At 41.7% G+C, this 15,749-nt stretch overlaps 2 protein-coding genes across 5 annotated transcripts in view; one reads left to right on the top strand and one right to left on the bottom strand.

Moving 5' to 3' along the window:
* adgrv1 (adhesion G protein-coupled receptor V1) overlaps nt 1-4,822 on the bottom strand; it is a 203,650-nt gene extending 198,828 nt beyond the window's left edge. For both annotated transcript variants that reach the window (XM_015360604.2, XM_015360609.2), the window contains exon 1: nt 4,247-4,822. The gene's annotated coding sequence lies outside the window, so the exon portion shown is untranslated. The remainder of the gene's footprint in view (nt 1-4,246) is intronic.
* Nucleotides 4,823-10,754: 5,932 nt separating this feature from the next.
* lysmd3 (LysM, putative peptidoglycan-binding, domain containing 3) lies at nt 10,755-15,508 on the top strand. 3 transcript variants are annotated; one of them, XM_015359995.2, is made up of 3 exons: nt 10,755-10,840; nt 12,552-12,811; nt 14,224-15,508. In XM_015359995.2, exons 2-3 carry the CDS (start codon nt 12,560-12,562, stop codon nt 14,869-14,871), a joined length of 900 nt encoding a protein of 299 aa, XP_015215481.2. In that variant the 5' UTR covers nt 10,755-10,840; nt 12,552-12,559; the 3' UTR covers nt 14,872-15,508. The 3 variants fall into 3 exon arrangements, with proteins under 3 accessions (XP_015215481.2, XP_006626611.3, XP_015215486.2); XM_006626548.3 differs by lacking the exon at nt 10,755-10,840 and adding an exon at nt 10,860-11,132; XM_015360000.2 differs by lacking the exon at nt 10,755-10,840 and adding an exon at nt 11,141-11,731.
* Nucleotides 15,509-15,749: the final 241 nt, after the last annotated feature.

The raw sequence follows: 15,749 nt of genomic DNA, 5'->3' as shown, positions 1-15,749 counted from the left end.
AGTGCTATAAAATACTGCTTTTCTTGTTGCTGTTTTATTTAGTTCTTTGTTTTGTTAAATGTACAGTATAACACAGCATTAAATGCCTTTAAACACAGGCATGGCCCAAAACTTGCTAAGAAGTGAGGATAACAGCACAAGTCCAAGCGGTTTAAGAGGCATCTTGCTTCCAAAGATGGTTGTGCTTTCCCAGGAGATATGCAGGACATTTATTTTGGTTTTTAGAAATATTAGAAGTAATCCATCTACTCTATTCCAGTTCTATTTTGTCATTCGCTATATCCCTGAGATATTAATGAAGGTAAAGTCCTTGACTATTCCATAATTTTACATGGTTCCACCACTCAGTTAAATATTCATGGGTCAACAAATTAGTATAGAAAAGACACACAATCCCAACTACAATGTGTTCCCAACAGCCTTGACAGTTAAATCAATTTTCTTAAGTTCTTCCAGGTTTCTTTTATGTAAGTATGCAACTGTGAGCTATGAAATATATATTATAAAGACTCTTTAGCTCATTTTACCCCAAGTTAATAGTTTATTGGCTGATTATTTAATTAACACTGAAAAGTAAAAATAAAGAGTAAAACACACAGAATTACAGTTACAGAGTGACAAAGAAGGCTTCACAACTGAGACCCGTTTTTTCCATTTACTTTTCAGCCTGCTTTGTCCCAGTTAGTCAGCTCAGCCACTTAATTCATCTGTTTGAAAAAAGCCTAAAATAATCATTTCCAACATGTTCAAAGAAAAAAAAAATCATCAACTCATGCTGCCAAAAAGAAACCCTAGATCTTTGTCATCAGCTGCAGCTCTAGTGCATTAATTCACAACTTTGAGTTAATTGCGTAGCCCACACAGATCACACCCAGCGACAGAAAGGAGAGGGGAAAGAGTCTCCCCTGAGCTGCGAAAGGGCCTCAGCAGTAACCTTTAAAACCTGCCCCCCTGTGTCATGATCACCCTCCCTGGGCCCATACACTGGTATGTGCTGAATTATTACCCTTATTATTTACTGTTGCTTAGAAGCTTCCACGATGTGGGGAGCAAGCAGAGCTACTAGTGAGAAGAACCTGTCCATTTATTCTTTCAAAGGTACTGAAACATAACTCTGACCGAAACTAATCTAAATAGGGGATCTTCATTGATGGCTCTTTTCCCACACTTCCACACCAAATTCACAAAAAAACAAAAACTAATGTGCACAGTAACTTACATGCACTGCCATGTCAAGACACAACATGGAGATTTTAAATGATTTACTTTTATGCTCTGGGTGCACAGCCTTTCTTTTTCAACACGGGAAGCCACCGGACCTTATATCAAATAGGCACAGGCTCATGTAATTCAGGACCAGAATAAAATAATGAACAGAGCAACGTTAAGCACTATGTCAAGTCAGAGCCACAGAAATGTCCTGTTTGCAATAAAATCACAGGACTGTCATGCTGCGTTCAACATGTTCAGCAGGCCTGAGGCATGACGCGGACCCTAAACAGCGAGAAGACTTTCTTTATTATTTAATACTTGTAGCTGTGACCCAACAGCAGATCAGCTCAGTCCTCAAGGAACATAAATAACTATGATTTACCGTACTTCAGTAATCTCAGCAGCTATCTTCTACAGCTCACAACACCATAAGCATCTTGTTTCAGTATCTAACCACAACATGTCTGGATTTAAAAAATAGTTCCTAATCATCTGTTCATCTGGGCAATACTCAAACTGGGAATATCTCTCTAAATTCCAAAGGGTTCCCCCAGGTGGTTTCTAATTAAATGCAAAAATCTGACTTTAATTTTGTGAGTTTTTAAATGCTACACTGTGCAAAAAATAAACAGTGTGCAGGCAGCCTATGTGATACATTAAAATCCATGTAAAAGAGCTGGGAATTAAAAAAAGCCATCATTTTAACAATCTGCTTTAAACATAATTAAATCAATGTCTTTCACGTATCAGTGAAAACAGCAGCTGCATGATTTTGTTGTATACACACTTTGCAGACACTACTTAACAAGGCACAAAAGGAAACATTCATTGAAGCTGGCACATCAAATTAGAGGGGAATAATTTCTACTGCAACAGACATCAGATAATTTACAAGATGTTTATCCTTTTCTTCCTCGAAACTGAAATTTGTAAAGCACTTCAGTAATTTTAGAGCTTTTCTCTTTCCTCTGAAATGTTACCGGTTCCTTGTGCTGAATCTCAGCTCGTGGACCACAGATGTTAACATGTTTCAGCTCCCTCTCTTTGTCTATTCTCACACGTCTCCAAGTTTTTCTGTTGTGCTTTCCCCAGTCTGCTGCTGCTCTATCAAGCTGTAATCAATCAGAAAATCACCCTTCAGGAACACAGAATAGGTCTGTGTCCTTAAGACCCAAACCATGCGATCGTCTGGTGCACTTTTTCTTCTTTGTCTTTAATGAAGCAGGATGAAGATTGGTTGTGCCACAAAGGAAAACTCTTTATCATGGATTTAAGGCTGCATTTTATTAAACATTAAATAAGTCATATTTTAAATCCACACTAATGTTGCATTTATTTAACTTCAGACAAAATTTAAATATGTAAAGCACACAATGTATAAATTTGCTAAACGGAGATTTAATATTGAACATTCTCATGTCCTTAAGCAATATTTAAAATATGAATTTGTCAGTATTAAAACAGCAAATGGTGTTTCGTAAGAGCTGCGTTTTTTAAATTATTTAAAATAAATTGTGATACTCAGAAATCCTTTAATGTCTTCTGAAAAATCTTTCCTGATCAACAGGTTGTAAAATGTATTTAAATCAAGACCGTCAATAAATCCCAATTTTTCCACAATAAAATAGATAAATACTTGTTTAAAACTACATACTGTATGTTGATGTCTTCTAATATATTTTTTATTTAGCCAAAAATGTCGAGGCCTTATTCTATTAGACATTTTTAGTAGACAAATCACAAAGTAATTCCAAAATGTGTTTTCAACGAATAACTAACAAGACTGATTCCACGGTCCTTTATTATTGACAAAAGCTTTAAACCATTATTCTGTTGCTGAGAATACTCAAAGTAGTTCCTACAGAGGTTAGACGGTATAACACAATCTTCACAACTGAGCAGAAAGACTGCTGCCGTCAGCGGGTATGATTGTTAACCTGTAGGGTTTTTTTTTCCTCAAATTAGATGTAGATTTTTACTCTGAGAGATTTGCAAACATTAATAATAACTGCAGTGTCTGTTTCATTGGTAGTCACGATGGCCTGGCAGTAAAGAATAAGAAACAACCACTACAAAACTCGCCGGTTTAAACCCTTTAAAAGTGGAGGGGGGAAAAACCAGCAAACTATGTTGGGGTTGTTGTTGTTTTTTTTCCTGAACATAAAGTTCCTTCCATCAGTATCTGGACGGCATTTTATCCATTTTTCCGCTCTTCCGAAGCTTAAACTAGCCGGTGCGTGAATCGGTGGGATTTAAAAGGGTAACAAGCCAGTGCACAGCTCGTCAGCATGCCCTTTTCAAGCTGGTCCCAGTTCACGCGCACCATGTGTGGCGATGCCCCACGGATTGTTATGCTGCTTCAATGGGAGAAAGGAGAAGCACAAAGCGCAGTGTCCACAGTGAATATCGAAAAAGTAACCATGGAAGCATTTGTCCACTTGTCAATGGGTACCTCAGCCATTCATTTAATCACATCACTGAATCAATATTTGAGCTTTTCAAATTTATTATTCCTGGGGTAAATTTGGCATATTGCGAAAGGGGCTTTATTTCCCTCGCTCAAAGCTTTTAATCTTTTTTTTTTTACCATGAAAATACTGTCCTCGGTGCGAGCTGTCGAGCATCTGTTAAACAGCACAATAAAAGGCGCTCTTATCCCGCCGGTTGAAAACGCTTTGGGGGCGCATCTTGGCACACGGCTTTGGAAACGTAATTAGAATTTCAGGACTGTTGACAAACGTTGCCATTCTGTCCAGACCAAATTACTCGCGATAAAGTTTAAGAAGTTTCTAACAGAGGCAGCTTAATAGCATAAACAAACAAACTGACTGATGAAAACAAAAACCACGAAGACAAAACGCGTTGAAATCTGCGTCATGCGCCCCGAGTTAAACAAACGCAATCCGCAGGGGGAAAAAAGTAGCTTCAAATTTTAGAAGAAAAACATTTTAAAGCAAAGACATGAATATAATGACTCTGTATTAATACAACACTTAGGGCACCTGCTTATAATGTTTTATAAAGAATTACTTACCTGACGCCTAACTCTGATTACCAACCCACGACAAATTCAGAGAGCTCCGCGAAGATACCATCTAGGATCAGTTTCCAGAAATATTATTTAACTGCAGCAGCCTCCTGTCAGAACATTGTGCCGGTTGACAAACACACTCTTGTGAAGCGCAGTCTTAATTCTCGCATTCCCGGGACCCGGTGCCTTATGTGCTACTGCGGCTTATCTCCCTGTACGCACGGAGGGAAAAAAAAACCATCACCCAGGACACGCCGGGATAAAATAACTGGCAACTGTATTTCTTCTGTCTGGATGAACGAGGTCTGGCCTCGGTGACCCTAGGCTTTTTGTTCAGTTCAAGTGAATGATAAAATGCCTTCGGAGAGAGGGAGTTCTCCTGCACAGCCCTGATGCTCTCCAAACAAAACTACTGTATGCGCTAGCCCCCGGCGCTCTCCGCCGCACACAGACGGGATGTGCTCCGCTCATTCGCCCAGTGCCGAGCGAACAGCTCCACCCAGCGAGCCGTTTTCTTTACCCGTTTATTTGGGAAAAGCAGATCAAAATTAGCGTTCTAAAAATGACCTGTGGTAGACCACAATAAAAAAAAAATATATATATTCATTTCCATAACGTGTTGGTTCAAAGCAAATAGCGCCACCCGTATTCGTCATGGTCTGACCGCACAAACGACGGCCCCTGCAGCATTCGAAAGCTCGTATTAATTAATGTCCGTGTTTAATGTAAAGCAAGCATTGCTTTTCGTGAGCAGCAGTGATCCGAGAACTGTTTTCCAACTTTTGAAAGTCTGACTCCCTTCAACTACTGCAATTTTCGACAACTCCAACTCTCACATTGTGTAATGATTTTTTTTTTTATGAATTTGTTTGCCCGGTAGCTTTCAGTTTGTTTTTTCGCGCGACAACATCATATTTCAAAGTTACCCTACTTTTGATCCACATTAAATATGCAGTACACAGAAAATTATACTCTAAAGCAGAGTACCCCCCCCCCTAAAGGAGGTTCCCAGGTCTATTCCTGGAGATCCCAACATTTACTGGTTTTCATTCTAGCCGACATTAATTAATTAATTGAAGACTAAATTGAACTAACAAGTTGCTTGACTGGAATATATGTTTTTTTTTCGGCTCAGAACTTTGAAATTGTGTTTAACTTATGGGAAATACATTACATTACGAAAGCACACTAAGACCTGTTGGAGCGCTGAAAATAGTCCGACAGTCTATTAAGGGGTTGATTGCGCCGCCGGAAGCGGGACCAAAACCCCGGCAGGAGTTGAGCCACCCGGATCAGGACTTCTCTCAAGCAGTGGAGCCTCAATCCAGCCGGCTTTGTAAATCTCCACTAAACCATGAATTTCGAAAAGGCGTGGGGCAATTCAGTGGTGATCCGGTAAGCAGGTGATTTGCTAAATTAAACAACTCAGAGGTTATTAAATACTCCAGTCTTGGTGACCTTTTGCCTTTTAGGATCAGAGTTCTCCTTATTAAATGCGTTACTTGCTTAATTCATCATTCATACAGTAATTTACAGGTGTTCCCAGTCTTTAGAAGCAGCTGACCGGTAGGACTGCAGGACCAGAATTGGATATCCCAGCTCCAAAGAGTACATCTTAAAAAATGGGGCCTTATTGGTTTATGCAGAACTTCCAGCTTTTTTAATTATCAGGCTCTGGATGGAGCGACTGAGGATTGTACTGACTGTGGCTCTTCACAATGTCCTCCAAAGGAGCCTAAAAATAAGGGATTCGATGCAGGACAAGCAAATTTGCAACTTTAAATTTCTAATGCTCAGTAAGTTGGAACCACTAGTGTTTCTGTTTTGAATCCAGTGGTTTCTTATGAAACAACTGCACAGAAACCATTAGTACCAGTATGGAGTGCATGAAACTGAAACGAGTGGAGATTTATATAGAACTCAGGCTAGACAGGATTCTTTAGGGAGCTAGAAGTAACTTTGTGGTACTGTACTGAGCACCAATTATCTATATTTTAAGTATAGTGTTGTGCACGATAAAATAGCAGCACATCTATGTTACATGTCCGTTTCAGTGTATTGTTGGGACAGAGCAATGAATCACTGCCAGACACATCTTACACATTAAGACAACTTTGGAAGAAGAAAATTCTTGGTTCTTATCAATTCAGTTATTACTGAGTAAGTACCAAATACCAGTATTCCCGAATGCTCAACAACAGAAGAGCGCTTTAATGAGAACTAAACAAACAATGAAATATTGAAACCCTTAGACAGGGAAAGCCTGTACAGTATATTGTGACACTTTAAGCAAGGTGGTGAAAAGTCGTGAAAGGAAAAGACTATCATCTACTGTAAGCCCATTGTCTTCAATTACATTCATTGCAGATGTCAAGACACAGACAGATAAGTGTAAGTAGATTCAGGAAAAACAAAAGCAAAAAAGCTTTTATCTGAGCTAAGGGTTAGGGTATGTCTGGCAAAGAGCCAAGACAGTTTGTGGATTCAAATACTGTGAGAACATTTAGAATAGTGGTCCTCTGTCCTGCTCCTGGGAGATTCCTGTGTCTTCTGGGCTTTGCTTTGACTGAGCTCTTAATCACTGAAGCTAACTGATCACTAGCTGATTAAGTATATTTTGTGAGTTTTTAAGAAAGTGAATGGGACTAGTAATTAGGAGATGCAAGCATAAGTGTCATTTCCACCTGTGTCTAAACATCATTAATCAGACACCTATTCAGAGATGCTTCGACAGAAATTAGGCAACAAACATCTAACAGGCAAGTTGAGGAGATTAAGAATGAAGTCGAGTTTGCAAAATGTCTTTGCCACAATGCACTTACAAATGAGTATTTCTGAAATTCAAGACTGGGTTCAGATATAGGTTAAAAAAAGTCCCTTTAATGCAAGCAGTTGAATTGCAGAGATTAATTAACCAAAATGATTAAGAGCTCATCTGGAAAGAAAATAAAAAGACACAGCAGTAAAGAACAACATTTTTAACCAATGCTTAAGAACATGATATGTGGAGACTTTTGTTTTCATAAGATACAGGCAAAAGGCACAGTCAACACAGGCTCAATTGAATCCTTAAACCTGATCTTATGCTCTTAACAGTTAATTAAGAGGGGATTTGGGGAGGTGTTATTGGAGCAGAACACTTTGACCCTCAACTAATTCCAGTAAACTTTCAAAATGTAAGATCTTAATGCAAGATTTAATAAAAGCATCAGTTATTAGAGAAACTGAATTTCATAGGAAAATACATTTTAATCTAGATTTGTGCAACATGTCTAGGTTCTAACTCCACTGTCTTTTAAGAATTAAATGTGAGTAGTTTTAAACGTATGTTTTACAGAGAGAATGTATGTACAATAAGGTTACAAATCAGAGCAAGCTGTCCAGGTTATCTTGTTTTACTAACGTAATGATCCAAGAATTATGTTTCTTAAAGAACTAATTTCTCTGTCCCAGAATAAAATGACTTCGATCTGCCACAACAAGGGAGATGGCATTTAATGTTGACAAGAGCAGAATATGTAATATAATGTACTGTAGATTACAAAATGCCAAACAATTGCTTTGAGATAGAAAGACAAAGAAACTGTCTATTTTTTAACGTCTATAGACAATGCATGGCAAACACACAAAAATAAAGGCAGAGAACATGTTAGAATATATATATATAAAACTAATTCAAGTGGAGATTGTGTTAAAATTGTAACAATGCATCATTAAGGCCACACTTGGAATATTGTGTCCAATTCTGGCCTAGAACTGGTCCAAAAAAGAGTAGCATCCCCAGGCTTGAAGTAGGCTCATAGGCTAAAGGAATTGAAGGTCTGGGGGAAGAGGAGGAGAGGAAGGGCGCAGGTATAGGGAGAGGTACTGTAACAGAATGGAGAGACACATGAGCAGAGGGCTGGAGAACAGGAAGAGAAAAGGAGGCCTGACTTTGATCAAGGAACTACATCCAGGAGGCAGAGATAGGGGAGGAAATGTGTGATTGGCCTAAAACTATTTTTAATTTTTTAAGCTTATATTGTGTTTGAACATTTCTTTAGTCCAGGAGTTAATCTGAATACTCTAGAGTAGCATTTCTAGACTAGCAATCAGAGTGTGGTGCCAGACCTGTAGTCATTAAACCACTGATTTCTAAAGAGCTGATACAATTCAACTGTGATCAGTTAAACAGGAGATTTGATCTCCGTTTTAATTGAGTAACTAAGAGGTTGTTTGAGACCAAATTCTGAAGACCACTGAGCCCTGAAGGCTCATTCTTCAGCGACTCAATCAAAGTAAGATAAGGTGGGAAAAAGAGGGGAGAATTCTGTACCTGCTGGCTGTGAAATCTCCCAGTGACTTTTGACCATTTGAGTCATATGATGTATTCAAGACTGACACATCTGTCGCACACATCACTCCGTGACTTTTATCAGGTGGTTCTGAAGACGGAGCAGGAAAAAGAGATGAGCTCTAACATCTTCACGCATGTATCCTAGCCTGTCAACACATCTGACTCCAACAGGTTAATCAGTTATTCTTGCAAGAATAACAATTAAGGCTATGTTGTGTATGTTGTGTTTCTGAAATGCTGTAGTACACTACAGGCCAATGTCACTCAGTCTAGGCACATGCATTTTATTCAATGGCATATGTTTGCCCCAGGAAATTCTTAACTACAGCACCAGGCCTGATTAAGCAATTAGGGATCAATTAAAGTACTTGTTAGAAGGTGAGGAGAACTGTAGTGGCATAGAATGCAGATTGGAAGGCTATAATTCCTATCCACTCCAGTGTTTCACACCCCCTCTAGAGGCTAAAAATGGAAATAGCTTCCTTCCCTTGTTGCAGCTATTTAATTAAATGGCAGCAGACTCCTAATAAAGCATTGTTTTTTTAACATGTGTTTTAGAATGAATGAATTCAACTTCTTTGTTTTGCTTCATTAGTTGAAGTGATTGCTTCCCTTCAGCACACAATTTGGGTTTTACTACATTGGTAGTTCCAAGGCAGCCTTCTGTTGGTTTGAGATTTGTGAAAGCTGGACACATTTCTGTGCACTTTTCGTCTCTCCAGCCTGCACCACCAAGGGGATGTCTCTGGGATAAAAGGTGTTTGCTTTCACATACGCTGGAAGAGACATTTTTAGTGTAACCAGTGGAGAATGCCATGTGTGAATAACTTACACACAGTAGCCTAGGAAACCCACAATTGAGGCAGTAGGGAACTAGAAAACATTTAATGTCAAAGGCAAAAGCACCTCTTTGTATCTGCAGACAAAAGACAGAAGGAGTTGTTCTGCCCTTGAGAAGTGAAAATATTAACTGAATTTTGTGGGCTATTTTGTAATATGATCTAATAGTGAGAAAGATTTTTCTCTAGTATGTTTTCTTTTGGTAGGATTCATAGAAATGAAGATGCAGTATGTGCTGAAAAAGAAACTTTTACTAGGATTTTTAATCGTGAACCCTTGTTTTTGAGGCAAACAATTATTTTCTATTCATTTAAACAAAGTGTAATATCCGGACTTTAAAAAATACACGATAACACATGCCTAAGTGAACACTGCAACTTTTGTATAACTAAAGTTGCATTAGAAACTTTTCCTTATGCATGATGCTTCATACATAATTTCATACAGAATTCCCACAAGATGTTAACCACACATTTTCAATGTACAAATTATTACTATTGTTTTCAATTGTTTTTGCAGCTCTTATTATTCATTTGATTTCATTAGTCTAACCCTTGTTCCGTGAAATTACTCCCCCTCTCCCGACCTTTCTGAAGTGCGATTTTAAAGGAATATAAATGCAGGACTAAGAGGACTAAGTAGGTTCCAGTGTGGCCTATTAAAGGGGAAGCTAAGGAACAATTTTGACCTTTAAACAGAAAGCTTTGTGGGACCATTATCACTACTACTAGTGCAATAAGCAGACGGGTTCCCCAGGCAGACTTATTTTCAAAACAATTTCTGGACTGTATAAATGCCATGCTAAAGCTGATGATAGATTGCATAAGAAAAGTATACGTTTTAACAAAGTTATCCTGAAACGTGAATCGCACCTCCCCCCTTCTCTTGCTGACAGGGTCATCTCCACCTAAATCCTCTTTATTCATTTGCAGATCTCGTCTGTCCTCACCTCTCATCACCTCTCCTCCCCCCTGAGTTTGGACACTCATTCTCACCCGCTTCATGCCCTTTTCCTCCCCACTCCCCAACCATTCTTACCAACTCCATCTCTTATTCTCCTTTGCATTGTTTATCTCTCCCTCGCACCTGAAGAAGGCTCCACAGCCAAAAAGTTGTTTCTTTTCTTTACCTTTCAACATGGAAAGGCCCTTGACCTGTTCCTTCGCAGCCTACGGATGCTGAGGCAGCTCCCGTCCTGACGCTGATTAGCTGACCGTATCAAAATGGCAGCTTTCGCACAGGTGGGGAGATCTATGCACTAGTGATAGAATATCGATGGTCTTTCCCCACTCAGCCACGCCCGCCAGACGCCAACGTGCGTCATTGCGTCGTGTGCGCCGGTGACGTGGCTAAACAATCGCCTAGTTCAGGACTGCAGGGGGATGGCGGAGTGAAATTAAGTCTGTGCCTCTGAATATAAGGTAAATATTTGACAACGCGGCTTTTATTGAGTGCTTCCAGGAGGCGAGGGTGCTTCGGCGGAGGCTGTTAAGTGTGGTTTGGCGCTTTACTGTGAGGCTCAGCAAGGCTGAAGTGAGGAGGCGAATGGAGATCTTGCTGGCGTGTCAACTCCAGCCTGCTCTGAGGTTTAACGTTTTCTGACCCCTTTAAAGATGGGGAGCGCTGTCCTTTCTGGGCTTTGCTAGTCCATAATGGCCTTACAAGCGTTATATAGCGTTTGGAGCACCGGTGTCGTACAGAAGACGACCAGAGGTTTGGTTTTCTTGCTTGCACTTCTGTAGGATAGTTTTTTTTTTCTCGCTAAAGTTCAACCGAGCATCACTTCTGGGTTCAAAACGTTATTGAACGCCACATCCGAAAAAGTATGTGCTTTACCGCAGGTTAGCCAAATACTTAGAGCAACGGTATAACCGGTCTGCATTGTTGAGTAAGAAGACACGGAGAGCTGGATTAGATCAAGTCCAAGGTTCAAATCCTGAAAATATGCAAAACCGCGGCTCGGCGGGTTAGGCAAATGTGCTTTATTTAACTGAGGATTATGCAGGTGGTTGAGGCTGGGGGTACACAAGCACAGTAATCCGCGACATTGATGCAATTATCATTTTTCTCGACTTCAGTGAGAGTCTGCATTTAAGCCTCAGAGCACTGTACGGTCACAGATGTGTCCCTGCTTTAACCCCGGTTCCGATCTGAGTCCACGGGGGGAATACAGTCCAGTCTGTAGGGCTGGTGCTGGCTGAGGTCTTGGACGGGCATTCGTCTTCTGGTTGAACGATGGGAAAATTGTTTTTGCTTCTGGAAATCAGCGAGGCAAGTCTGCACAAGTGTCGATGGCCAGAAGACGGGCTTAGGTAATGAATGGTTTCAGGTCTTTAGCAATAGATGAAAATTGGAGCTTGGCCTTAAAATACCCGGGGAGTGCGGAGTTGTGGTTAGGCTGAGTTGGTGTTGTACTCTTGAGCAAGGTTCTCCACTCAGATTGGTCCTGTGGGAGTCCTGCTGAATCAGTGGAGCACTGGCTTATCTATGAAAGGGAGAATTTATTGTCTGTACTACCAGGGTGAGCACCCTTTTAGTGTCATACTGTCTTATCATTACTGTTGGCTGACAGGAGGATCATAAGAACACTAATGTGTTTGTCCGCAATATGACGTCCGCAAAGACGATGTGGTGGCTCTGTGGCTAAGGATCTGTGCCTGTGGCTGGAAGGTTGCCGGTTCGTATCCCGTGGCCGGCAGAGGAATCCTACTCCGTTGGGCCCCTGAGCAAGGCCCTTAACCCCAACTGCTCCAGGGGCGCCGTATAAATGGCTGACCCTGCATTCTGACCCCAGCTTCTCTCCCTGTCGGTGTGTCTTATGGAAAGCGCAAGCTGGGGTATGGGAAAAGATGAATTCCTAATGCAAGAAATTGTATAGGGCTAATAAAGTGATGTTAATGTTAATGTCCTGCTTTCTTCTGAGCAGGGATTGAGTTTTGCCAGCTCCTTAGAAAGCAAGAGATACTGACCATTTAATATGAGGCTGTAGTTAATTTCTAAGACACTGAATTAGATTTTTGACCGTGGTAATAAATTTACCTGTACAGTAATCAAGCATGGGAGCGCTTCAGCTTGCTGTCCCCAGCCTTTGTCCTTGACCAGCCGTTCTCTTTCCCTCTTCCCTGATACCAGCAAGAAGCATGACGGGAAGGAGCCAGCCGTGTGGTTTCCAGCCTGTGAATGGTGGACATGCGTACGTGTTGGGAAACAACCTGGCTGGCGAGAGCGAGGTCTCTGAAGAAGACGGCGAGTGCTACGAGCTGCGGGCCCGAGGCCGGGAGCGGACGCGGAGGAGCACGTCCCGGGACAGGATGGACGACATCGTGTACCTGGTCCGGGACGTCCAGGAGGGGGACACGTTGAACGCCATCGCTCTGCAGTATTTCTGCTCGGTGAGTCTTCTCAGTTTTCCCTTTTCGGGGGTTGTGTGTTCATGTGTATTTACTGGACCAACATCCGTTTTGTGCCTTGTGTTTCTAAGCTCGTTACAAACCATAACAAGCAAGCAATAACAAGCTCTTTTGTTTCTTTAGACAGCACCCGTCTTCTGCAACAGGTTTTCATGCTGGACATGGATGAGTTTTCAGCAGCCTTGGAAGTTCCCAACATAATAATGGCTCTTGACCATCTCACATGGGTGTTTGTCTATAAATTTATGATTATTATAAGAATGATGAATTAAGGCTCAGGAATCTGGGTTACTCAATCCTTCTGAGAAAAGCTGCAGTATTGGTCTTGATATAAACCACTTGTGTGCTTTCATAATTATTTACAAAACCGCTTACAGCGTCTAAAATCTGATTGATATGTTTCATGCCTTCCAGTACTAAGAAAGTCACACAGTGTTCTATCCTGGGTCCTACTCTTTTCTGCATCTGTACTGTTGCTTGGAATCCAGCAGACACTAGGCCACCTCTGGTGTAGCCATTAATAGGCACCTATATTAAAGTCCAGTTTTGCTTGATTGCATCTCAATTTTGCAGCAGTCATACCTCAGGTCTTGTTAAAGAAGGAAACAGTTACCAGTATCTAGAATGTATCAGTTCCTGAGTGCATTGGTGTTTAATGTCAGCGCTTGCTGTAGACACTCAGCAGGGAAGCTGTGTCTCTTTGAGGGAAAAGTAAAAATAAGTGAATAAATGGCAGCAAAAAACACTCCCGCTGAGGTATTTTTTGCCTGAGTTGTTTGTGTCCTGTGTTGGTTATGTACTTTGGAATACTTGAGAAGATATACACTTTCAGATGTATCTTCCTGATGTGTTTCATAATACAAAGCAGTAAAACACCTCTGCTGTTACCTGAATTCTATGCTGCCTCCCCAGAACAGAGGTGATACCTGAACCGTACGTCTTTAGATGGATTCGTTTGCATATACAGTGCCTTTAGAAAGTCTACACACCCTTTCCAAAGTAACACGTTTTATGGCCTAACAACCTGAAATCAAGATGCATTAAATCAGAATTTATTTTACTTTTATTTACACATTGTAACACACAACCTCCAAATGAAAAAAAAAAATCTCAAGTACTCTCAAGTAATTAGAAATGAAAGCCCTGAAAAGTGGGTTGGATAAGTGTATTTGCATAACTTAATTAGCTCTTGCCTTTACCAAATTGCCGAAGCACGCAACCAGTCCCCACCTGTGTTCGGTTGCAAACGTGTTTAAACATGAGCAGTTCTATTGCTGATTTCAGTTCCTGTGAACAGGATCTGAGCATGTCATGATTTCAGACGTAATTCAGCTAATTCGTTCCTCAATATTCTGAATTGAAACGGCAAGATCGCAATTCCTGCTGTGTTTCAGGTCGCAGACCTCAAGAGAGCCAACAATCTCCTGAACGAGCAGGACTTTTTCGCCCTGAGGTCCGTCAGGATCCCCGTGAAGCGGTTCAGCGTCCTGACTGAGACCCACAGCTCGGCGGCGCCCCCGCTGGCCTCCCCTGGACCACGGCACTGCTCGGAGGCCCCCAGCCCCGAGGCCGCGCCCGACTCCTCCTCCTCATCGGCGGCGGCAGAGAGCGCCGGCAGCTTCCTTCAGGGTGTGGACAAGGACATCGAGCAGCTGGTGAAGTCGGCGGACAGCTCGCGGGGCGGCCTGAGCGAGGTGGTGTCCTCGCTGAGCGCGTCCCCGCGGCGGTCGGGCGAGGCTGGGCGCAAGCCGGCCGGCCGGAAGGACCCCTACTACGGGGCCGACTGGGGCATGAGGTGGTGGATGGCGGTGGCGATCATGCTGGTCGTGGGCATCGTGACGCCTGTCTTCTACCTCCTGTACTACGAGGTGCTGGCGAAGGCCGGTGTCGGCCATCATTCCACCACGGAGTCCCTGCGCGCCACCGGCCCGGCCCCCACGCCGGCTCAGAGCCCGCCGCACGGGCCCCCGACAGCGAAGCAAGGGGGCCAGCCAGAGGCACTGGGGCAGAAGGGGGCCGCGGCCCTTTCCCCCCGCGGGTGAGACCGGCTCGCCTGGAGCGGGGAACGCGCTCACGAGATTCTGTGCAATCTTTCGAGTACTCGACAGGACCGCGCATCGCGGTTTTTCGGACCGCGAGGAAAGACCATGGAGAGCGAAGAAGAGCGCGCGATGGTCAGAGATACTGCTATTTTATGAGAGAGAAAATTCCCCTTGTGTTACAGATTTCTTGTTTTCTTTAAAGTGTTTTGCAAAACTGCCACTATATTATATGATAAGGAATATTTTTGGTACTGTAAGTCGTTTTGGGTGAATGCCTCGTAATTTATAAGTGTAAACCAGTATTTTTTTCATGTTTTAATGAGGAGAATGCATTATAACTGAACTTTTTCTTCAGGTCCGTAACACATGGGTTTGTGAGTTTTTCCAGGAAATGGAAGCATTATTAGGCTTCTCTCTGTTAAGAGTGGTTTTAGTCCAATAAGTGCATAATAATAATGCATTTTTATAATGCAGAATTGTTACTTTAAACCTACATTAAGTTTTTTTTTCCTGTTATCTGTAAACTTGTCCATTGGATAAAAACAAGGTCACCTACAGTATACTTGTGTGCCTTCTCTTTTTGGAAAAATTTCAAGTTAATATTTGAAAGAAATAATAAATATATTTTGGATACGCAGCAGTGCTTTAGTGTTGTTTCTTAGTGATGCCACTGTATAGCACGAAAAAGCATGATTCTTTATTTAGAACACATTTCTTGTTCTTACCCTGTATCAAACAACTCCCACAGTTAATCTGTTTTTTTCTTAAGTCCAAGTGGTTGAATAGTTTATGATTTATGAAACAGCACGTTAAGTTAAGTAATTTAGATATCAATTGGAAGAAAAAATGAGTATCCCCCTTTTCCATGATGACTGTTC

Source organism: Lepisosteus oculatus, chromosome 3 (genome assembly GCF_040954835.1).
Source record: "Lepisosteus oculatus isolate fLepOcu1 chromosome 3, fLepOcu1.hap2, whole genome shotgun sequence".
Lineage (NCBI taxonomy): Eukaryota > Metazoa > Chordata > Actinopteri > Semionotiformes > Lepisosteidae > Lepisosteus > Lepisosteus oculatus.
Note: the sequence above shows the minus strand (reverse complement) of the source record. Positions and strands in the feature narration are given on the sequence as shown.

What these genes read in the sequence shown, in the direction of transcription:
- lysmd3 (XM_006626548.3), top strand. Translation starts at nt 11,072, where the DNA reads ATGGCCTTACAAGCGTTATATAGCGTTTGGAGCACCGGTGTCGTACAG. An exon ending in CGTACAGAAGACGACCAGAG is followed by an intron (nt 11,133 to 12,551) that starts GTTTGGTTTTCT and finishes CCCTGATACCAG; the next exon opens with CAAGAAGCATGACGGGAAGG. An exon ending in CTCTGCAGTATTTCTGCTCG is followed by an intron (nt 12,812 to 14,223) that starts GTGAGTCTTCTC and finishes GCTGTGTTTCAG; the next exon opens with GTCGCAGACCTCAAGAGAGC.